At 38.4% G+C, this 25447-nt stretch overlaps 1 protein-coding gene across 1 annotated transcript in view; it reads left to right on the top strand.

The window, feature by feature from the left end:
* Nucleotides 1-21822, top strand: part of LOC127640270 (microtubule-associated protein 1B-like) — a 46044-nt gene extending 24222 nt beyond the window's left edge. Inside the window, exons 3-8 of the mRNA XM_052122726.1 lie at nucleotides 6048-6130; nucleotides 6309-6446; nucleotides 6599-8506; nucleotides 8681-17240; nucleotides 17318-17547; nucleotides 17707-21822. Coding sequence (XP_051978686.1) covers nucleotides 6048-6130; nucleotides 6309-6446; nucleotides 6599-8506; nucleotides 8681-17240; nucleotides 17318-17547; nucleotides 17707-17862 — 11075 coding nt within the window. The 3' untranslated portion in view covers nucleotides 17863-21822. The remainder of the gene's footprint in view (nucleotides 1-6047; nucleotides 6131-6308; nucleotides 6447-6598; nucleotides 8507-8680; nucleotides 17241-17317; nucleotides 17548-17706) is intronic.
* The last annotated feature ends 3625 nt before the right edge of the window (nucleotides 21823-25447 follow it).

The following is a 25447-nucleotide window of genomic DNA, read 5'->3' as shown; positions in this document are numbered from 1 at the left end:
ATAGGCTTAACAGCAGAATCATTTGGCATTGCCATATCACAGGACTAGGATTACAGGACAAAACTAGGGCATTTGCCTCTTGTGTAGGTGCAGGAGGGTCAAGCCTAAAGTCCTAAGAAATATCAGGCAGTTTAACAAACAACAGTGTTAGAGAAGAGTTAGAGACAAAATGTTTAATGAGTACTTAGCTCATGTACAGGGGCAATAATTGGTCATTTTCACAACAGATATGGATGATTGTGATATGATTGATAATAATTTCTGGTTTTACTGCACTAATGTTTTATTTAACGCATCTTACCTATCTCAACTAGTCCTGTTGACTAAGACTGGATTGATGACACATTTATGGGATTACTATAAGTCCCTCAAAAGTAACATTAACTCTCCGTGCTGAAAAGCTAGTTAGCTAGTTAGAAAAAAGGACCAGTCAGTTACATTTCATGAATGACGTACACTTTTTTCAGCAGTTTAAATAAAGAGAAATGCCACGATATTGCAAGGCCTCTGGGTATTCTGTATTTTAATTGGGAATTATATGACTTGTTCAGCTGGGGGAAAACAGACTTTGTGCTGCTAATAAAATGCCACAACAGCAAGACATGCTGTTCGCAAGGTTATTTGGTCTCAGAAGCGCAAAAGACTGTGGTATGACTGACTGTTTTAGGTGCTCAGATGAGGCGATTTTATTCCTGAGCTTCTATAGGCCTCCATCTCTTGGGTGAACATATCTAGAGCAAAATATCTGGAGCAGTGTGGATGCTTAGTCTGTCTTCTATCATTTTAATGGAGTGCTCTCATTTTTAGAGTTCATAAGCGGATATTTATATCAAGCAGGTCAGGTGAGGTTGGACTGGATCTTTCCGATTAACATTTTTTATTGATTCGTACAGATAACAAAGAAAAACAAAACATATATATACTGAAGCAACATTTAATGCCCACTATTACCCCTAGGACTGGATCCTTTTTAGAAAATTACTAGCTAGATGACAAAGTTTGTGCAATCAAAATTAAATCTTTAAGAATCAGCTGTTGTATAATACGAGAATTACTTTCTGTTTTTAAAGAAATGCACTGGATACCTTCACTTAGGCTTGAACTTGAGAGTGCATGAGGACTACAATTATAATGCTACATTCTCACTGCTCTGCAAAACTGTCTGTTAATTAAAAATGGCAAAACTGAGTTTTATTAAGTTAATTGTACTTTAGATACCATTAACCGCATTGCCTTTATCTCTTGTTGTTAACAATACTGGGTGTAAAGATATTATGTAATCAGTTGGCTTGAAAAAAAAAATCAGGGCTAAAACTTTTTTGAAGTTGACCTTTCTTAGCTCACTATAGTTGAATGTTTCTTGTCTAACTGACATCAGGCTAATGCTGAGTGTCTAGAAAAAGTTTGGAAAGAATGTTTGTGTAAATAGAAAGGGAAAGTTTCTTTATTCTTAAAATAATTGAATGATGGTTTTACAAAGTATTGTCAGTAAGTTGAAAAAGGCTTGAAGTCTGAAGGTTATTTAGGCCTTATGTAGTTTGATGCTTGTACAGTTTAAAGAAAGTTTTGAAGTTTGAATTCTATAAATACTGTAGGCTTGGTCTTAAGTAGTTTGGGCATTTGGCCAGTTTAAAGAAACTTTTGAAGGTAATGTGTTTTATAGGTGGTCGCCAGAATGTTATGTACAGAAAAAAGAAAGAAAGAAGGAAAGAAAGAGAAGGAAAGAAAGAAATGTCAATTTCTCTGGAATTTGTGATCATCAGCTATGGGAAAACTGTCACTCTACAAGCAGCAGTAGGAGTAGAGCTACTAAGTTTTTAGTTTCTGTGGCATCCAGTATTATTTGCATTCACTGCATCCTGGTGAAATCTGCCTCACCAGTCTTTACATATGTTGTACTTTCACTTCTGTACTTCTATCACAGACCATCTGGCTTATAGAAGCATTGTTGGGCTTAGGCCAGCTTGGTCCAAACCCCAGTCGTGCTGCGTTAAGCAGCACTTTGATTATCTCACTAATTCCTCTATACAGCCAGCTCTCATAACACTCTTTATACAACTCAAAACAGAGGATAAATGTGTTTGGACTGGACTTTTGAGACAAGGAAAAGACTTATATTATACAGTATTTGTGTCATGTGATTTACTATTACCCTCTATTAACTTTGCATGGATATCCTCTATGTTCATTTGCAGTTAAAACCCTTAACCTCTCAATTCTGGCTGTAATCCAAACATCAGTGGTGTCTCATTAAGCCCTTTCCCACCTCAAATCCTGGTACTTTTCCCTTTCTAGATGATAACTCTTAAGGGAAACAGGACACCTGTGGGAGACTTTTCCCCGGTTGCATTTGCACTCACCAAAGTAACCACTGTAGTGACGTCATGTAGTTTCGAACATTTTTCTTGTGATGTTATTTGTACGCATGATTCCTTAGCAACAACAACAACAACTAAATCAACAACACCAATGGAGGACACCAGTATCGGAGTTACACTTTTGGTAGGGGTGTTTTATATGAACTTTGGCTGCATCAGAAAATGCAGGCAGCTGCCTAATCAGTTAATGGTTTAAACAACAGCGGTTTTGAAAGAACGAACTCTGAACAGTTTAAAAAGCACCTTATTTCATCTTATCTTCATACATCCTTATACAGCCTCCAAAGGCAGCATTTTTCAGTTTTCTGACGCAGCCTGTGTCTTCAGGTTACTGTTTAAACTGGGCTTGTGAGCCACGAGTCCAGATATCACTTTATTTTCTTTATAGTCACACAGCACCAACAGTACAGATGTGATGAATACATGTAGCACATCTCCTGATGAAGACACCTCTCCTTTCTCAATGCTTTGTGCGTCATAGATTTTTGACCAATCACAGGCTACAGCACCTCCCACAGTCCCTATATTCCCCAAAAGTACCTACCCCAGAGTAGGAGCTAAAAATGTCCCCTAAAATGGATTCAAAGAACTATAGTTCCTCAGGTGCGAAAGCGACTACAGGTTCTAGTCCTGGGGAAAAGTACCTTAAACTGGCCTTAGTACCACCAGTGAGAAAGTGCATATTAACATCACTCTTTCAGTACTCTGAAAGACATCAATATTCCTAAGCAACTAAAATGGTCTTCCCTGTTGAAAATATTGGGATGCTGGTGTGCTGGTGCTCCTACTAGGCTACTTGGGGATAGTTCACCCAAAATTAAAATTATCTCATGATCATGATCACCATAATTTTGTTCCACACCTGTATGATTTTCTTCTGTGGAACACAAAATTAGATATTTGGCAGAATGTTAGTGTAAAGGGATAAGATGGGCAAGGAGGAGGTGAGAACCAGCTTGACAATATAAATAATAGTTTAATATAAAACTAAACAAAAAGACAAACACACAAAGGTGTCGGACAGTTGTCCGTAAATGTCTCTCTCTCTCTCTCTCTCTCTCTCTCGCACTGCATCTTCCACTCGGCCCTCTCTGAGGCTTGATCAGCCTGATTAGCCTGCCACACCCTCCGCCCTGCCCGCATGTCATAAGCAGTATTTATGCATTTACTCTGCGCCCTCGTGGGGGTACTGGAAACTATCACAGCTACTTTAGGCAGAATAAATGTATAAATCCATGTAAACATCCAAGTTAAGTTTAAATCACTGCCACTGTGAACGACAATCAGAGCACAAACAAGGCAATTGTGGCAACGATAGTGGCTGTGTCCGCAATGGTTCACTCATTCGCTATTTCAATTTATCAAATAAAGAGTACATTTTGAAATGTATCTGTATGTTTTGTCTCTCTATATGTTATTATGTTATTTTTATCAAGTAATGATTTGTCAAAAAGTAATTTACTAAATTCAGCATGAAATAAAACATTGCAGGAGTGAAGGAAGCAGTAAACCCTATCCATATAGTGAATAGGGTGGAGGTTTCAGACACAGCGAGTGTTCCACGACCGGAGTTGGTGCCCTACGTAGGCCACTGTAAATACTTACGACACTGAAAAATGTAACTACACTGAAATAATAATCCACCGGACTTTAAAAGCTATCAAATAGCGAAAGAAGGCATTAATAAAGCATGATCTTGCTTTGGTTTATATTTCAGCATTACATATAATGTCCTTGTGGGACATTTTCAAGTTTTCACTGTAATAATTACTAGAAATGTTTCCAAACCTCACTTCTTATTGACAAATTCATCCAGATCTGACAAAAGCTCTTAAAGGGATAGTTCACCCAAAAATTACACATCTCATTATTTACTCATCCTCATGTCATCCAAGATGTGTATGACTTTCTTCTGCTGAACTCAAATTAAGATTTTTAGAAGAATGTCTCAGCTCTGTAGGTCCATACAATGCAAGTGAATGGGTGGGAACATTTTAAAGCTAAACATACAAACATAAGTCATAAAAGTAATCCATAAGACTCTAGTGGTTAAATCAGTATCGTCAGAAGCGATGTGATAGGTGTGGATGAGAAACAGAGAAACAGATCACTTTCACATTCACAGTGTTTTTGGTGATTCACATTCTCTGCATATCGCCCACTCCTTTCTAGCAATAAATGACAAATATTGATCTGTTTCTCACCCACACCTATCATATCACTTCTGAAGACATGGATTAAACCATTGCAGTTTTATGGATTACTTTTATATCGCCTTTTTGTGCTTTTGGAGCATCCAAATTTTGGCCTACAGAGCTAAAATATTCTTTTAAAAATAAGAATTTGTGTTCTGCAGAAGAAAGGAAGTCATACGCATCTGGGATGGCATGAGGGGGAGTAAATGATGAGAGAATTTTCATTTTGGGGTGAACTATCTCTTTAAAGTGATAGCTATTTACAGCTATTTACATTCACTGAACGTAAATAGGAGATATTAGACAGAATCACTTAGTGTGTTGTATGGAAGAAAGTCATACAGTTTGGAACAACATGATGGTGAATGATGCATTTACATTAATAATAATAATAATAATAATAATTCTGTAGTACATGTTCAATGTGTTTTATGTAATGGAATATAGGGGAGTTAACCTCTATTATCTCATTTGTGAAAGTAACGAGTTAGTCACTACTTGAGTACTCTTTTACTTGGATACTTTCTTACTCTTACTCAAGTAATTATTTATGTTAGTACTTTTACTTCTACTTGAGTAATTTGTTTTTTGAATAATTGTATTTTTACTTGAGTAAATTTTTTGGCTACTCTACCCACCTCTGCTTTTCAGCAGCATTTTAGCTGCAGATATCCCGTACAATAGGCCTCAATCCATTCCCTTGTACTCATCCAAATAAAGACTGATGTCAGTGAGCACTATGCCAATTAATGTTACTCCTGCTGCAGGGACTTTCATTTGGATTTAAATGAATCAATCATATAGCTTTTATCATTGGCTTTTAAATGAAAAAAATTAAAAAAGCATTGCAGTGTTGTTAAGGATTATGCTTTGGAGGATTAAGCTAGGTATGCTGTGTTGGGCATTTAAATTACTCTGAAAAATGTATCCCCTAATTTATTCCTTTTAAGTAAGTTTCCCAAATGGGTTTTCTTGTGTTTCATTTCATTTACTCCATTTCTGGCAGATATTTTCATCCAAAGGGACTTTTTTCATTATGTGTGTTCCCTGGGAATTAAACCCATGATCTTCACATTGCTGCACTTCACAACACTCTACCGTTTGAGTTACAGGAAATACCCAATAATTTGGATCCTAACTACATAGTGTTTCCTTTAAGCAGATTTTTCCTTTTATATTGGCACATCAGTTTCAAACTGCTTGGGTACTGACAGGTTGCTCTCACACCTTTTGAAATGTTGTAATGTAATTTACTGTCTTTCTAACTTAAACTTGTGTGATCCTTTTCTGTATTACCTTTGATTTATTCTGTTATTTCTCAATGTGAGTTCAAGGTTTTTCACATTACAAGATGACCCTTCCTAGTGTAATTCTCACTGCACCTCTTTTCAAACTGTGGATAGGATTAAAGAATTCAGTGAAAATACTCTAGATACTTGTAATTTAATATTAATCAAAAATTCCTGTATTCCAGGACAAAGGACTCTGCGCCACAAAAGTGATGTTCTTCAGACAGTTGTATTAGTGAATCCATCACAAAATACTGTTAGCTCTGAGGTACGTTATTTAAAATATGTCACTCTTGCACAAGGTGCTATTTCTATTTGTTTCTATTGATTTGTAGGTTTGATAGTAGACTGAATAATCTTGTTAAAGCACAACTTTGTGATGAATTTACTGACTGTAAAAGGATAATGTGTTTTAAATGCCCTCTATGTCTCTCTTTATGTCCTAGATCCATTATCTAGTTTCTGACCCAGCTGTGCACAAGCTTCTTGTCCTGAGTGGGCAAAGCTCTGACCAAGGTGACCTGGTTCTCCAAACTGGAGTCTTTAGTCATCAAAATTTCTCACATGTGCTTGCTGATCCTGGGGTAAGTTTAGATAATTTTAACAACCATTTTGTGTAATGAGATCTTTATAGTACCTGAAATGCAACATTATTGTATGAATCTTGTTTGCTGTTCAACTGAAAAGGCAATAACAATAGATCTTAATTATTTTTTGTATTGTTTTCCTCATTTAGCTCAGTAATCTGCTGGTAAATGCTGGCCCTGGACAGCGGCCCTCGCTGACTGTGTCTTGCCGTGGTGAGGCAGGTTGGAGCTCTCTAAAGCAACAACAACATATTAGGGAGCTGCTGAATTATAGGCTGAATCCTGAATCCATACTCCCTAAGATGGAGGGGGTCAGTGAGTTCACAGAATACATATCTGAGACCGTGGATGTGCCGTCCCCATTTGACCTTCTCGAGCCTCCGACCTCTGGAGGATTCCTAAAGCTCTCAAAGCCTTGCTGCTATATCTTTCCTGGTGGAAAGGGGGATTCTGCTCTTTTCGCTGTCAACGGTTTTAACATTCTGATTGACGGTGGCTCTGAAAGGAGGTCATGCTTTTGGAAACTTGTCAGACATTTAGATCGTATTGATTCTGTCCTTCTCACCCATATTGGTGCTGATAATCTTCCTGGGATAAATGGCCTCCTTCAGAGGAAGGTTGCAGAGCAGGAGGAGGAGCAGTCTCAAGGTTCAAACTCCTACAGTGACTGGATGAAGAACTTGATCTCACCAGAGATTGGAGTCATATTCTTCAATGTACCAGAGAAGCTTCGCACCTCTGAGTCGAATTTGAAAGTCAAACGAAGTATTGAGGAAGCCTCTCTTACGTTACAATACCTCAACAAGCTGGGAATTAAACCTGAGCCTCTTTTTCGAGTGGTTAGTAACACCATTGAGCCAATCACTCTTTTTCACAAGATGGGTGTGGGCAGGTTAGATATGTTTGTCCTTAACCCTGTGAAGGATAGTAAGGAAATGCATTTCCTTATGCAGAAGTGGGCAGGTAACAGCAAGGCCAAAACAGGGATAGTGCTTTCCAATGGAAAAGAAGGAGAAATATCTGTACCTTATTTGACATCTATCACTGCTCTTGTGGTATGGCTCCCTGCCAACCCCACAGAGAAAATCATCAGGGTTTTGTTTCCTGGCAATGCACCACAGAACAAAATCCTTGAAGGACTTGAAAAGTTAAAACACCTTGACTTCTTGAGGTATCCAGTAGCTACACAAAAAGACATATCTTCTGGGGTCTCACCATTAACTGTGAAGCAAACCAAACTAAAGCAAAGAACAGACAGCAAAGAGAGTCTTAAATCATCTCCTAAGACTCACACACCAGCTAAACCTTCTAAGAAAGAAAACGATGAACATGAGAATTTATCCATCATTGAAACTAAGAGTGACTCTGTCAAGGAGAATAAGATTGAAAAAAAGGAAGAAAAGAAACACACCAAAGCACTGAAACCGAAAGCAGAGCTGACAGAAAAGAAAAAGTTATTGAAGGAGAAATTACTGAAAAAACACCCAAAGGAAAGGGTGTCCAAGATGGATGAAAAGAAAGATAAAGAAAAGAGGGAGGTTAAGAAAGAAAAACATGAGATAAAAAAAGACGATGGTTTGAAAAAAGATGAAAAAAAGGTTAAATCCAAGGACACTTTAAAACCTGAACTAAGAAAAATAACTAAACCTGACCTGAAACCTTTCACACCTGAGGTCAGGAAGACACTCCACAAAGCCAAAACCCAAGGGAAACCCAAAACAATGAAGAGAAAACCTACAACTTCCAAGGTGGAGCATGCAGAGATTGCAGTAGAACCAGCTCCTGAGAAGCCTGAGCTTGAGACACAGAAGAATGGGACAAGACAAGCCATTTCTGCTCTGTCTACTTCAGAAGATCTAACAAAGGAATTTGATGAATTAAAACCCACTAAACTTAAAGATCACCCTGAAGCCCCAAAAAGTGACCCTAACATCTTAGAATTACTAGCTGAAAGAGACACTGAAAGTTCAAATGTTGCAGCGGAGTATAGTGAACAAGATAATGTTACCCAAACTGCAACAAATATTGTGGAGCAGAGCCGTACAGAGAAAGAGTTAGTACTATCAGCAGACATTACAGAAGCAGTACCATCAGCAGAAGTCAACGAACAACAGAACATGTCCCAAGAATCAGAATTAGAGAAATTTGAGGATGAGGGTGCTGCTATTGAAGATGAAGATGAGGAGGAATTTGAGATAGACAGTGTTAAAAAGAGGACAGAGGATGAGGAGGAAGACATGGGAATAGGAGATGAAGAGGGTGAAGGGGCCACAAAGGACACCAAAGACTTGGAAGGAATGGATAGAAAGCATGAAGTTGAGGAAATGGAGAAACAGAAAGAGAGGGAGGATAGAAAGAATGAAGCTGAAGACGAGCAGTTTGAAGTAGTAGATGTGATTGAGAAAGCTGAGCTAGAGGAAGCAGAGGATTTGGATGCCATTGCAGATGAAGAAATTAAAGATTTCTCTGCTGAGAATGTCAAGTATGTGGACGTCAAAGAAGAAGAGGATGCGTACTTGTCAAATGTTGGAGGTGTCACGGCTGGAATTACCTCTACAGCCCAAGGAGCTGCAGCAGCAGAGAACCTATCATACATCCAGGATGAAACAATCCCAGGTTACTCAGAGACTGAGCAGACCATCTCAGATGAGGAGATCCATGAAGAAGCGGAGGACAGGATACCACACCTCCAATATGAGATGGGTAGCTATGATGTCTCAGTCCCAGACCAACCAGGCTCCTTTGATGCCATCCATGGAATGAGAGAAATGCAAGCAGTTGCGGCAGGCAATGGAACAGTTGAAGGATTGATAGATGCACAGGAGCCAGTTATTTCTATCTACACCAGCATACTTGCAGCTCCACTGGCTGAAGAGGAACATGTTTCTTCAGCAACATCTATAACGGAGTATGACAAGATGTCCTCTTTACCCACTTCTGTTGCAGAGGATCAGTCTGTGGCATCAGTCACAGCACCTCAGACTGAAGATACTGGAAAGAGCTCACAGGTTTTTGACACTGTAAACAGTGTACAACCTGTTACCCTGACTGAAGGCACCCAAGGAAAGGAGTACCTGCATTCAGCTGGAACCATCTCACCAACATCATCCCTAGAGGAGGACAAGTGCTTCAAATCATCTCCTTCTGAAGAATGCCCTCCACTTCCCTCAGAAGGCAAAACAGAGGGAATTGAGATGGCTGCTCATTATGATGACGATGAGGAGGATGAGTATGAAGATCAAACACCAAATATTGACATTCCACTTGGAAAGTTACAAGAAGGATATGCCTCACCTGAAAAACTTGAAAAAGAGAAGGAAATGGACAAACCAAAAATGTCTGTGCCTTTAATCCAAGATACTTCACCTGACAAAAAAGTCTTACCTCCTGAGAAGGAGAAGGGATCAGTATCACAAACAAAACTCACTTCCTCATCACACACTGTTTTTAAGCCTTCAGATTCTGAATCTATTGTTTTTCCAGAAGCGGAAGACAGGTGCATTAGCCCTGATGACAGCACTGTAAAAATGGCTTCTCCCACACATTCTGGGCCACATAGCCCATCTCACTCTCCCCTCAGAATGTCACCTTTGGAAGGGAAGGATAAATTGTTTCTTAAAGACGTTAACCAAGAACAAGACAAAAGTCAATTTAAAGAAGAAAAACAACAACCTGATATTTTAGATAAGAAGGAAATATCTCAAGAAGTGGAGGAAGAAAAGAACAGGCCTCAGAAAGCAGACTTTCCTACATCTGAACATGTTGATGCCTTCTCAATTGAAACAGAAAGTCTAGAAAGTCTAGCAAAGTTGCCATCAAAAGAAATAAGTGACACAGAGGTAATGCCTCATCCAAAAGTTGAAACCAACTTTCAACCAACCAAAGGTGAAGAGGAATTAAAAGAGAGCAGTACGGCCATAATCCTGGAGGATGATAATGAAGTTGATGAAACCCATGAAGTAAAATCTTCCAATGAAAAGGAAGCAAAAATAGACAAGGAGAAAGAGAAGTTAGATGTTGATAAAGAGGATGTTGAGAAAAAGCACAAGGAGAAAGATCAGTCACAAACTTCTTTGCCACACACAGATGAATCAACAGCTGCTACACCTTTAGAAGCTAAAGAAAAGCATATCGAGTTTACAAAACTAGAACATACAATATCAGAACCAGAAAAATCAGCATTGCCTGCTACAGAAGATTTTGAGATGAAAAATATTAAAGTGGAAGAGTCCCAAGATAAGAGTTCTCTGTCAGTTCTGGAAAGGTCAGAGATAAAGAAAGAGGAGAAACAGGTAGAGGAAATTCAATTAGACAAAGTTGAAAAATCAGAACAGGACTCAAAAGAGAAAGATCTGACTGATTCATCAAGTCAATCCTTAGACATACGCTCAGACACCAAAGCAGAAACATCAACATACCATGATTTAGCTGAAGAACACAAGGGGACACAAAAAGACATAATAGAGACAGATATTGCAACTGAATTGGAAAAAACTTCAGAGCAGAAATCAGAAATAGTTGAAATTCAGCCTGAACAGGTAGTTTCAGAGAAAATGTATTCATCTGTCTGTGGAATAGACCAGTTTAAAGAAGGAGCAGATGGCTTCAAATCTCAAGTACATCAGTTAACTGAAAAAACATATCTTACCTTAAAAGATGAAGAAAAAATAGAAACTAAAATTGAAACTGCACTGACATCTGAGAAAATGATTTCAGCTGCCAAATATCCTGAAGGATCTAGAGATAAAAACATAGAGGTCATAACATCTCAAACACAACAGCAAATGTCAGTGGAAGACCCACACTCAAAATCAGATGCTCGATGCATAGATATGCATGTAGATGACAGCCAGACCATTACAGAGAAAATGGATTTGGCTGCTAAAGATGATGATGTATCTAAAGAGAAGAAAGTTCAAGAAACCCCAGGAGAGACAGAAATTACTAGTAAACAAGATGAAGAATTGAGCAAGAAGCTTTTGGAAGAAACCAAATCACATTTAGAAAAAGCAGATTATGAATTGAAATATGTTGAAGTAGACAAGCCTCAAATTTCACAGCCCATTGTTTCCCAGGGCACATTTAATGTGCATCACCCTAGCCAAGACACAGAAATACAAATGTTGATTTCAGATCAAAAAGATTTTCCACAAAAATCAGACCATGGATCAAACGACGAACAAGCAGACTTGAGCCAAGTTCAAATGTTGCTGTGTGTATCAGAGAAAATAGTTTCATCTACTAAAGAGGATAAAGACTGGCAAGACAAAGATGTAGAGGAGAAAAAAGTAGCAACAGATAGTACAAAACTACATGACAAACCTGATGAAGAATCCACAGAACATCAGATTTATGAAAAAACTGAATCTGTCTCTAAATCTGATTACAAATCTATGGTGCAGAGTCAACCTCTGGAAATAACATCACAGAAAGGAGAATTACAAACAAAAGAGGATGAAAAAAGTAAAGACATACATGTCAAATCTGAACAACCAGTTATGTCTGAAGACATATCCTCAATATCGTATGAATCAAATGATAAGTGTGTGGAGTACAATCAACTTCAAATCTCTCAAGCAATATCCGAGAAAACAGACACTGCTGCTAAGCAGCATCAACAGTTTGAAGAAAAACACACTGAAGAGGTTCTAACTAAAACAACTCAACCATGCACCTCAACAGATGTGGCTTCTGACACAACACAAGAACTTAAGGCGATGACTGTGAGAGAAGTGGAGACAGAACCTATTACATCCAAATCAGATAAATCTGTGGATTCAAAATCAGAACTCGTGTCGTTAGATGAAGTAATGAAAAGAAATGTGGCATTATCAGAACAAATTCTTCCCATTGAACAAGATAAACCCATTGATTCAAAAATTAGCACAGAGTGTAAGGAGGAATTAATGAAAGAAGATACATCTAAATTGGTGTCAGATATGGCCCATATAGACCAAGGAGATAAAAAGAAACCTTCAGAGCAATCTTTAGGCTTTGAGACCTTAGATCTGATCTGTAAAGAAAAAGTAGAACTGAAAGAAGTACACCAAGAAGTTACCAAGCAACACACAACATTAGATGAAACAGACACATTAGCATCAACAGTAGAGCAAACAGGCATTGGATTTAAAGTAAATTTGGATTATAAAGAAAAATTCCTTGAGGAGATTGCAAAAGAAGACTCCCTGACTGTGGAAAACACCAAGGGCAGTATAGAAACAAAATTTGATTCTACATTTCCAACCAAATTTTCAGATGAAGATGAAAGCACAGAGGAAGATGAAGGAGATGCTGTTTGTGTAGGAGGTGCAGGTTCAAGACCATTATCAGTAGAACCTTGGAAGTCAGAGGAAGCAAAGACAAGCAGCTCTGGACAACTTTTAACTTCTGAGACATCTATGAAAAAAGAGGAAATTGTGGCACATTCAGAAGAGGAAGAATTGACTCGAGATTCAGGTGGAATACCAGGTAAACAAGAGAAAGAGTGTACGGTGGATACCACATCACTAAAACCTGCTACTGTAGATATATGTATTAAATCTGTCACAGAGATTTCAAGTCAATTCACTCTAACTGAGAGCAAAGCAGTAAGCATCACACTGTCCAGCTCTACCAGTCAGGAAAGTGTTAAGGATACCCAACAAGAAACGTTGCCTTCTTCAAAGGAGGCTCCAAAACCTGAGAAGGAGGCTGAGAGAGAAAGGGAAGGAGAACGAGAGGTTGCCTCTCCAGGTTTGGAATCACATTTAGATTTTCAAAAGTCTAACATTGTTAAGAAATGTACTGAGAAGGCTGACAGTGAGAAAATTAAATGTGAAAAGGATGACAGGATGACTTATGAAGTGGAAAAAGAGAGCTACGAAGCTTCTAAATATGAGCCATATGAAAAGCCCATCTTAAAAGACACAGAGAAAGAAAGAGAGGAAGAGGACCAGTATCCTACTCTGGATATAGATTTTGATGACAATAAAAAAGCAAGTCAGTCCCCTTTGCTTGGGGCTGCCTGCCCAGTAGAGGAAAATAGTGATGATGAGCCAGTTTCATTCAGCAAGGTTGATTATCAAACTTCATTTACCGAAACTAAAACAAGTATTCACAGCAGCCACTGTGGCTATTCAGAGCAAGATAATAAAGAGCGATACCAAGAAGAAGAGTTGTGTAGAGAAGAGAGACAAGATACTCTTTATGTGGACAATAGTTTTACGTATGTTGAAACTTATGACAGCAGGGCCACGTCTGCAGCTGGTTCGAGCTCATTTGCCTCTAGTGATTTACAAGGCATATCAGAGAAATTAGAGAGGGAAGAGAGAGAAAAAGAGAAAGAAACTAACAGAGAGGACACACATTCTGCTTGTCAAGGAGAAAAGGAAACAATAAATGCTAAATTGTCAGACATAGAACCTTGTTCATCTGCTTCCAGTCTTTCACAACCTGATAAGCCAGAGAAAGGGCATATAATAGCTGAGACCTTGGCAACACCTTGCTCAGATGACTTGGACAAAGCAAAAACGTATTTTAAAATTGAGGCCAATGTGACTGAGACCTCTACTCAGCAAGGGCTTTCCACACCATCACAGACTCAGTCACGTATTCAAATCCAAACAACATCATCAACATTTGACTATGAAGAGAACAGAACAGAGAGTGAAATCTCAAAAAGTGAAGATAACAAAGATAAACATAAATTTGATTCAGCTGGAAGCAAAGAGGACGTATTATGTTCTGATCGTTACTCACCGCCTGAGAAGGACATATTTCCTGCCAGGTCATCACCTGAGGAAACAGGCCCCCGTGTTGCCTCTCCTGGTTTTTCTGAGAAATCAATGAATGACGATGACAATGTTCTTGCACTTGAGTGCACTAGCAGAACAGATTATTTTACCTGCAAGTCGTTGATTGTGAGTGGGGAGACAGAAGAATGCATTGTTAGAAGCCAGAACATTTTTGCCGAAGAAGAGGATGATTATGAGGATGAGGAAGAAGAGGAAGATGCAAGCGATGTGGATATTGAAAAGGGTGCAAGAGAGATGTCTGAGAAAGAGTCCAAAGCATCATTTGATATCACTACTACATCTAAACCACCAGATAAAAAACAAGAAAAGACAAAGGTCTGTGAATTGGAATCTGCCCAAACAAAAGAAGAGACCAAAGGGTCATTAGCTTCTGAAGCAACTGCAGCAGATCTACAGATGGGCACAGCAATGGCTGAGGGACTCACAACTGCGCCTTCATCAGTACATGGAGATCAGCATGATGCATACAGCAAGGATGGTGAACAGTCAAAGAAACAAGACACCAGTTCAGCCCAACCTGACCTAACCAAGCCCAGTGATGATAAATATGATGCACAGGAAACTTCAGATAAAAAGCTTGAAGGTGCCGAATCCCAAGCCAGTGCTCAGGCAACCATGTCTGATGCAACTTACTCTTTGTCCTCCTCCTCCTTCAGCTGCTCTTCTTCAACGTCTGCCTCATATTCAACTGGTCAACACTTTGGAGAAGGGCTAGAGCCCCCAATGACTATTACCACCTCCCAACTTAGATCAGATGGAGACAGTATATCATATGAATACTCATCACTGAAAGAGGAAGAATCCCCCATTATGGATTTACCATATTTAAGTTCTGTGGTACATTCCAAAGATGAATACATGGAAGTCTCTGATAGAATGACACCTGCTACAACAACAGCTGAATCTATATCCAGTCTTGCCAGATTTTCTCCTCTCAGTCCCTTGGAGGAATCCAAATCCTTTCTTCAAGATCAAACATCATCAGCAGAGGAAAGGTCAGAGGAGGACATGTCAAGCATTAAATCTGACAGAGACCACCTCTCTGATCCTAAACAAGTACCTGTAATAGAATTACATTGCTCGAAAGTGTCAGAATCAGCAGCTTCTGAGCTTGCTCACCCCACAGAGGTAGCATCTGCTACATCTCTTACATTTAATATTGAGCCATGGCAGAAAGCCGGACCTCCAGACAAACAATTAATGAAAAAATCCTTTGATGATGAGCCTGAGGAGAACAATAGTAATTTTGATGAAGAGACATTACCATGCAGAATTGAATGTGACAGATCTTCAGCTCCTGATCAAAAAACAAGCACAGCATCATTACCAGGGCAGTTTACTGATGTAAAAACCTCAGCCACAACATCACAGTCATTTGATCTGCAAACCACAGATGGAACAACAAAAATGACAAGTTCTCAAAAAGTGCCAGCCACAGCATGTGGAACACTCAGTACTTGCACCACTAGTGTAGAAAGTATAAAGCAAGACAGGGCAGAGAAGTCAGAGGAAATAAAATACACAACTGAGAAAGCAGAAGAGACAGTAGAAGTGGAAGAAGAAAAAGCATGCAAGATGGATTATGAGAAGATAATAGATAAGAAAGACAGAGAAGTAAAAGAGGAAACAAAGGAACAAGAACAGATGAATCCTGAATTGAAGGTTGGTGTGAGATCAGAAAAGGTGGGAGAGATGCTAGATGATGTCAAGATAGGCAGGTCAGAGCAAAAGATAGATAGTGAAGAAAAGGCTAAAATGGGCTTGGAAGAACCAAAAGAAAAGAAAGAGAAAGAACAGATGGAAAAGATGGGAGAAAAGGGAGAATCTAAAGATAAAATGGAAGAGAACAAGGAACACATAGAAGAAAAGATTGACAAAGATAGCAAGAAATCAGACACAGCAGAGTCCAGCCATCAAAGTACCTTTGTGTCTGCAAAGCAGCAGGAGGAGGTTGTATGTCTAAGGGCTCCACCTGGCTATGGGGACGATGTTTATGAAATCATGGATGAGGAAGATGAAGTTGAGGAGGTAATTAAGTGTGATTCGAAAGAACCTCAACCAACTCCACCCTTATCTCAGCCATCAGAGATGCAAGATTCTTACCCGGAGGTCTCCAAGAAGTCAAAAGAGGGAGTAACTCGACCATCTGACCTTGACATGGAGATCACATCTTCTCAATCGCCTTCACTCTTTAAACATTGCAAAGGAGATATCTCTCCATCCTTCATAAACCCAAGCCCACATGGATTATCCAGTGAGGAAGGAGTCAGAAGTGATCATTCCATGGAGGATGATGGCGATGAGCATGAGCAGCACTCTGTCAAGAGGAGATCTCACAAAGAGCAGCATCGTCATCCCCATAGTCACCATGAGGATGGCAAGGAGGGAATACACAGCCTCCCGAGCTGTACCGAAGTGGGACATGCTGTTTTTCTAGCAGGGGAAGAAACTCCTCCCACATCTTTGAGCGATGTGTCACTTCCATCTCAGTCTGACTCAGATGTTCCTCCAGAGACTGAGGATTGCCCATCAATTACAGCAGAAGGAAACCTTGACTCGGATGAAGATGCAGAGCATCTACCAGTGGACAAAATGTCTGCTGCTGGTGGCAGTGGAGGGAGCCATCCCTCATCGTCTCCAAGGAGTCAAGATCCCCCACCCATGCCAATAAAAGACCCTCTTCCTCACCCACCACACCCTGATGTGTGCATGGTTGACCCAGAAGCCCTTCTTAATGCTCAGACCCACACAGAACGACCAGTAAAGAAAGACCTTAAGACCAACAGAGGCTTGAGGAAGAAACTAGGAAAGTCTGCATCGCCAGCACATAAAGGAAATGCAAAAAGCAGGCATTCGGCCACGCCTGTTAAGCAGACAGCCAAAGACTCCTCACCGCATGCCCCTTCTCTTAAAAGGAAAGATTCTGAGACACAAGGATCCAGGGTAGACATCTTCAACCCCGGAAGAGGATTGGTCAATGGTGTTAAGAGTAATACAGGTGCAAATATCTCACAATTAAACAGACTAGGTTCTGCACTAGACCACACATGCAAACAACCAGTGTTTTTTTTTTAGGCTCCAACCAGAAGTCCAGTGCTGGGACTCCACCTGGACCACCCATCTACGTTGACCTAGCTTACATTCCCAATCACTGCAGCGCTAAAAATGTTGATCAAGAGTTCTTCAAGCGGGTGCGTGCAGCATACTATGTCGTCAGCGGAAATGACCCAGGCAGTGGTGAACCCAGCCGTGCAGTTCTGGATGCACTGCTAGAAGGCAAAGCACAGTGGGGCACTAACCTGCAGGTATAGTTTGCCTTTACACTTTTTGACAGTTTGTATCCCTGATGTAGTAATCCATTAAAAATGTATCCTGAAATTCCAGACATATTTATAATACCCAAAGGTCTTGCAGTACAAAAGACAGTATTTTATAATGAATCTGACAATTAATTCCTCATTTAGGTTACTTTAATCCCTACACATGACACAGAGGTAACTCGGGACTGGTATCAACAGACCCACGAGAAACAGCAGGATCTGAATATAATGGTCTTGGCCAGCAGCAGCACAGTAGTCATGCAAGATGAGTCTTTCCCTGCCTGCAAAATAGAATTTTAAACTGGTTTTCTGTTAAGAGCTTTCTTTTTGTTTTTCCTTCATTTCTAATCTTTTAGGTTTAGATGAGTTACTCCACCCACAGCATTCCATCAGCTGCAATTTATAGTTTGTGTTCTAATCTTCAAATGCAACACAATCCTAGTGCTGTCATAGGACTTTATTGTAAGCTTTGGTCCTTATGTAATCCATTGTGCTTTTTTGATTGCATCTGTAAGGCTGAAAACTAAATGTTCACTAGCTAGCTGCTATGAAAATACAGTATAATGTTCAACATAGGCTGAAGTTTGACTGAGGAGCTGCATAGCCAATTTAATTTGCTCATATTCTTTAACAACTTAAGAGACCAACATTTTGTCATCCAATGCCTGAATATGAAGCACAAAAAAATGCCCTTGGTAAATCTGATTCATGCCCTCCATCTTTTTTCTCTCTCCCCCCAATGTTAGCAAATATTTCACAGATATACAAAGTTGTCTATGAGAACATTCTCTTAATGTACGGTTAAGAGAGACCACTTCTAAGAATACAGACTCAAAAAATTTTAATGGAACTTCCTTGTGAGCTACTAAGGAGGCTGAACAAAGTCTCCCATATCACTTTGAGATCACATACCAACAAATACAGAAAATAAAGAAATAATGGTAGACTAATTTGCTAATCCAAAGAGTAATTGTGCCAAATCTCAATTATTTCAAATTGTGATTAACAAAATCTGCAACCATAATCAGATTTTGGCTTAGCAAAGCTCTAAAATAATCACATGACTCATGCAAAAGAGTAGAGAGTGTTTTTCAGTGACTGGTATTGTAATGACTTGACTAAAGCATGATGCTCAATCTAAACTTTGTAGGTACATTAATCAAGTGCTCTGTTGTGGGAATTTGAAGACTGTATGTATCCACCTCTTTAAACAGACTAATAACAAGAACAGCATGTCTACCATCTGCACATTAATTGAGTAGATTGCTGTTAGAATCAGATGGAAATTGCAATTCATTACCAATAACACAATGTTCCTTGCTTAAGTGAGGATTTTTTTATGGTAATTATTGTAAAATTTAAATTTGGCCATACCCCTTTAGACCAATAATGCTAATCAATCTGCCTGTTTAAATGTTTTTGGATTCAGATTTGACATTTGTTGAATGTTTTGTTATTGATATTATGTATTGTTTATATATTTGACCAGATTTTTGTTTTTAAACTGAGATTCCCCAGACACAAGCACTTTAGGTTTATCCTGTTTGAAAAGAAATGTCTCTTTGGTGATGGAGATTGCACTGATTACTAATGTAGCATTGAAGGTGTTTTTGTTGTGGAGACTAATCAATATAATAGAACAGACAAAATAGGTTTCAGTGGTTGCTGCGAGAGCAAACAGTGAGGGTTACCCTCATGTGCCTTTTGTATGAACCTTAAAAGACAGTAAGTGTTAACCGACAAGGTAAAACATGAATACATTTCAAACAATATTACAAATTAAATATATATTCATATACTTACAACTCAGTGTATAATAGTTTAGAATAATGGAATAATTTATTATGTATTTTCTGGAATTAGAAATCCATTATAACCTTATTTCTTTAGGTTTATGATAATAGTTTTAATTGACTGACAAGTTAGTGCATTATAAAAACAGCAGGTGTTTATAATGATAGCATTGTATTGCACCATATGTGATTGCACTTTTCTAAAATGAAAAAGCGAGTTTGGTGGGTAGGTGGCATGTAAATAATTAAGTAATGTGTTAATTTTATTTTTTTTATTTAACATTTTGATCAAACTTAGAGGCTGTCAGATAATTGTTTTCTAGTCTAAAAGAGTGAATGACAGATGAAATACTTTAACCTATAGTACATTTGAGAACAAATACATTCAAAGTAGAGGGATGTTACAACATTTTAAGATGCATTTTTTGACTTTTTGTTGCTAACATCCACTAATTAATTGGGATTTCTTTGGAGCCCTAGTATTATCTCTTTAAAGATAGAAATATTATTTTAACCCAACCTAAAGTTAGGCTTATTTTGTTTATAATATTTGGTTCTACCATTTACAAAAGGCTAAGAACATATCAGCAGTCTTCCATTGGCTTTAGTATACTGAAATAGACTGGATTAACGGCAAGACAGTGGCTCTACTTTTTTTCATTGTAAACAGTACCTTAATCAAGATTACTGTGTTATCTTTACATTTATCTTAAAGCAAAGCAACAAGGGCCTACTGATAAATACAGAGTACTATTTCCTCTAAAGAATCCTTGATATCATATTATCCAAACCATTTCAAAACTAGCTCTAAGAAACACTAAAATGCCTATAAGGGTTGAAGGGATTGTTCATCCAAAATACAAATTCTGTCATTGTTTACTCACTCTCATTTTTGTTGAGTTTCTTTCTTCAATGAAACACAAAAGAAGATTTTAGGCTAAATGTTAGGGACTCACATGCTCAGATACCATTCACTTTCATTGGATCTTTTTCCATACAATAAAAGTGAATGATGACTGAGGCTTTCTGTCTCTAACCTTAAAGTCCGATTTATATTCTGTGTCGAATCTATGGCGTAGGCTACGTGTAGCTATGGTGGTTAACTCCCCTAATGCACTAATTCCCAACAGGGGGTTAAGTGGACCTCCTCAACCAATTTGAGTGCATGTCTAGTCTTATTAATGTAAAAGTCAGTATTATGCATTGCAATATACTTCATATTATTATTAATTTTTTATACAGATCAAGTTTAGTGGCAGGATCCCTTACTAACTGTTAACATAAAGGTTAGCAGTAGTGCTCAAAGACAAAGAATTTACCGCTAGGGCCTCAAAACTAGTTTATTGGTTTAAAATGTTTACATTAATTATATAGACATTAATTAAAACAAAGCACTTGAACCCACTAATAATACACACAAATAAAACCTACAGAGACCCTAATAATAATATATATATATATTTTTTTTATGATAGTAGGATTATGTTAAAGTGGGCTGACTCGATGTACTGTATTTCCTTTGGTGTGGATATATTTCATATTTGAAAGCATGAGCCTTTTATTTCAAATACCTGGCCTTAGTAACAAGTACGATAGGATCTTGTTTATTAGCTGTGATTTCTTTCCACAAAAATATTTTTGTGTTAAAGATGAATGCACTAACTTTGAATAATATTTTTGAATGTAAATGTTGCTTTGCTGGATGCTGCTTGAACAAAACAAAGAACTAGCAAAATATGCACATGGAACAGTGAACCTCAGATAATGGGTCACAGAGAGAACAGTGGTTTGGAAAGAGTGACTCATGTAAAAAATGTAACCATACACTCATTATCAGCGGCTGCTGATTATAGTACTGATACATAACTCTTTCAACAATAACTATAAAAAACATTACATGTATATCAACTTCTACACTGAAAACCGATTACACTACAAATTTATGGTTTACATCTTTAATATGACTTGAAATGCCAAAATAAAAGTCAAAACAAATGACATAACCTGTACATAAATCAAAACAGCTGACAGTCATTTATGTGAAACACTTTCTTTAAAGACAATTCTATGGTCATTGTAATTCTACTTTCCAAAAGGTAAAAAAAAGAAAGAAAAAAAAACATCTATTAGTTTACTTTCCTTCTCCGAACACATCATTTTATCATGTTGATGGGTTCATTTGGTCATACAGTATGTCATGCATATGTATCCATCTTTGCATGTGATCTTAATCAGAATAACAACAAAACTATTTTAAGAACATATATTTGAACAAGCTAATTGTCTTTATAGGACTGATATATGCATATATTATCAGGCTTGGCTATTGGATATTTTTTGGTGCTGTATGAATCTTAGTTTTCTTCTTATTTAGTGCAATATTCCACATTTTGTCTTTAAAAGCTCAACGCAAAAGTAGATTTCTGCTGACTTACTGTAAACAGACCCATCCTGGTGATAATCAATAAAAAACATTTATCAAAATTTGAAAAACTGTGTGGTTGTTTTTTTTCCCTGTTTCTGTTGAAGTGGCATAGTAATTTGTTAGGCTGGTAAATGAAAGAGACAGCATTTGTGTCATGCTGTTCATTGCCATACAAAATTATTTCAACTCGTCCTTTAATTTGTAAAAACAAACAAACAAAAAATCCTCTTTACAGTAATGCACTTACAATGGACGTCTATGGAGCAAGGCATTGCACCAGTGTAAAAATAGTAAAGCCAATGTAAAGAGTTTGCATATACTGTACATTATACATGTTAACATAAGACTAGTGTAAGAATCACTTACCAGCCTTGTGTGTTGTTACATCTAATCATTCCACTACTGTCATGACTATGAAAAGTCAATTAACCTGATAGCTTTTGCATGATATGCACCAGAATGTGATGTGACATCCACAGCAATTACATTTTTATCAAATAAAATAATTTTAATCTCCTCAGAACAGTAGTTTCACCACTGAATAATTAACAAAGTGGTTTAACAAAAATATGATCAGCATATTTCATAGTTTAAACCCTCCATACCTTGCCCTATAGGCAGCAGATGCATATTAATTTAATATATTGTAAATATTCAAAGAAATATAAATATTTACTCTCCCTCTCATAACACAAATTTGCCGTGTAACAGCACAACAGCATGAGATGACCTTTAACAATTCTTTCTTGTATCCTGGCTTAAAGGGATAGTTCACCTGAAAATTCTCTCATCAGTTATGACATTCTTCTGCAGAACACAAACAAAGATTTTTAGAAAAATATTTCAGCTCTGTAGGTCCATACAAGTGAATGGTGGCCAGAACTTTGAAGGTCCAAAAAGGAGATTAAGTCAACATAATGGTAATCAATGGAAGTGGAGCGTAGTTCTAGCGGGAAGACCAGCAGGTGTACATCATCACATCATTAGCTGGGTAACTCCTAGTCAGTCGCACGTAAGCCAATGCTTTATAAGTCTGCTCACAATCTGTCACATTGCTGTTTCGGTGCGCTAACACTGCAACCTCCACCTCCCCACCACCACCAGTTGAGCCCTGTCCTGCAGGGGGGTAGGCTCCTCGCCCCTGCCTCCTATCTCCGGCAGGACATGACGGTTCAGGTTACAACTCCCTCGGACTGCCGGACGGGGCCTACACCAAAGAGAGAGACATAACCTCCCGTTTTACATCTATCAAATAAATGGCATCTCAAACTTCACTCAAGCCTGCGTGTCTTCCCGATAGAAATAAGACTCCAGTGGTTTAATTTATGTCTTCTAAAGTGATCCAGTTTGTTTTTGGGTGAGAACAGACCAAAATATAAAAACATTTCACTGTACATCTTGCCATTGCACTCTTGGTATGATCATGATTTCAAGCTCGATTACACATTCTTGTGCTTGATGCAAGTGCACACTACATAAAAAATCCTGTTACATTTATTGTGAAAAGCTGGCAGCTGGGGTTGCCAGGAATTCTGTAAAAAATACAGTACAAATATGAATTGGTTTATGGTACACTTATAAGAAAACTGTTATATTACTGTAAAAAAACTTGCAGCTGTGGTTGACAGAAATGTACCGTAAATAAAACGGTGACCACTATCATTTTATTAAATTATATACATTAGATACACTAACCTTCTAGAACTTTATAAATCTGCTTTTCACTTTAAAATATTTATCACAGTAGTGACAACAGAAGGGCACATGATAACATGAAATACATCAAGACTTGATGCTGACTTGATCTGCTTTTTGGAGCTTCAAACTTCAGCTGGTATGGACCTACAAAGCTGAGATGTTCTTCTAAAAATCTTTGTTTGTGTTCAACAGAAGAATGAAAGTCATGCACATCTTAGATGGTATGAGGGTGAGTAAATTTAGAGAGAATTAAATTTTTGGGTGAACTATCCCTTTAATATTCAGAGTCAACTGTGAGTAAACCATTTTTAGGTTCATTTAACCTAAAAGTGTAAAAACTGTGGCCCGTAGCATGATCAAAACATTCCTCTGTTTGGGGATTCTGTCCAGTCTGACATAACAACTATGGCTTGGCCCAATGATTTTAGGGCACCATCTGTTTGTACAGCCAATGGGAGACAGAGTAAAACATCCTGAAGCTGTTGATTCATTTTGCACTTTCCATTTGGTGACGCTAGTGGCACAGAATTTACACACTTCAGCTTTAATTTGGCAAAAATGATTAATCATGTAATTTCTATAAACTATGATTACCATAAATCATGTTAATTAAGCACTCATGGCAATCTGCACAACCTCCAAAAGTTTTGGCAGGAGTTAAGTGGTTGTAAGGTCTCTGGGCACCAGCGATGACACTCTCATTAATTTGCCAACTCACACCAATCATGTCAGGGCGGCTGGACCAAAAACTGTTGCCATGGCGATGTCCATTTTATATCACTGCGTTCAGACCAGAGGCGGCGAGAGCGTCAAATCGACCGGAAGTCATTCATTTTCTATGACAGCCAGCGTCTCTAGGCGGCAAGAAGCGGCAAGGCGAGTCGGTGTGGGCGTCAGAGGAAAGTTCAAGTGCAGCCAACGTTATGGTAATGAGCTTTGACGCGGTTCGGCGGCAACCTATTGAAATATAGAAGTGCTCTAGCGAAATCTAGAGAACACAACCGTGTAAACTTTGGTTCCCACCAAACATTCGTTCCGAAGACAAAATGGAAGAGAAACTGATTATTGCTGTGGCGGGTTTTCCCGTAATATTTGATCTGTCCCCGTTTGCTTACAGGCAGGGCCGGACCTAGGGTTTTGGGGGCCCTACAGGTTTCTAGAAAATTTAGACTATGTTTCATTAATTTAGAACATACTATGTTTCATTGATACGGTTGTGTGTTTTGTTGATTAGAGTAATTGATGGGCAAAAAAAATAAATAAATGGGGGTGGTGGGTGGGTCCCCGAACCAATCACGGGGCCCTAAACTAATGTTTAGTTTGTTTATTGGGTCGGGCCGGCCCTGCTTACAGGGATATAAATAAAATAAAAAAACGATGAGTGGACAAAGGTGTCTGAAATTGTTAATGTGCCAGGTGAGTTGATGAAGTGGAAATTATGTTTTATAATATTATACAATAATATATTAAAATATTTCACGAGGATATACGCTACTTGTGAGATGTCGTCAAAAAGATACCGGACATGTCTGGATGTTTTGTGGCCCCTTTAATTATAGTTCACAAAACCAAGCATTCTCAACGAACGTTGCCGCCTATTTCAACTACGTCAGAGCGTCCACGAATTTTCGACAGCGTTATTGGCAGGGCAGCGCTTCACGCTCTCGCCGCCTCTGGTCTGAACGCACGGTAATAGTACACTTTGTATGATTGGTAACCTGTCAACAATACTGAAAAGGTGGTCTTAGTATCCCACTGAGCAAGCGACGTCTGTGGACATACAAAACAGGTTGATATCTCGTCCGTCCGTCCAGGCCATGATCTGAACGTCCATTGACAGCCAGAATTAGTCGATTAATGACACTGATAAATTATGTCCCATCAGGCCATAATCTATAGGTCCACTGACAGCCAGAACTAGTTCAGAACAGACGTTCATACTGGCTATAATCTGGACGTCCGTTGACAT

This window comes from Xyrauchen texanus, chromosome 49 (assembly GCF_025860055.1).
Source record: "Xyrauchen texanus isolate HMW12.3.18 chromosome 49, RBS_HiC_50CHRs, whole genome shotgun sequence".
Classification (NCBI taxonomy): Eukaryota; Metazoa; Chordata; class Actinopteri; order Cypriniformes; family Catostomidae; genus Xyrauchen; species Xyrauchen texanus.
Note: the sequence above shows the minus strand (reverse complement) of the source record. Positions and strands in the feature narration are given on the sequence as shown.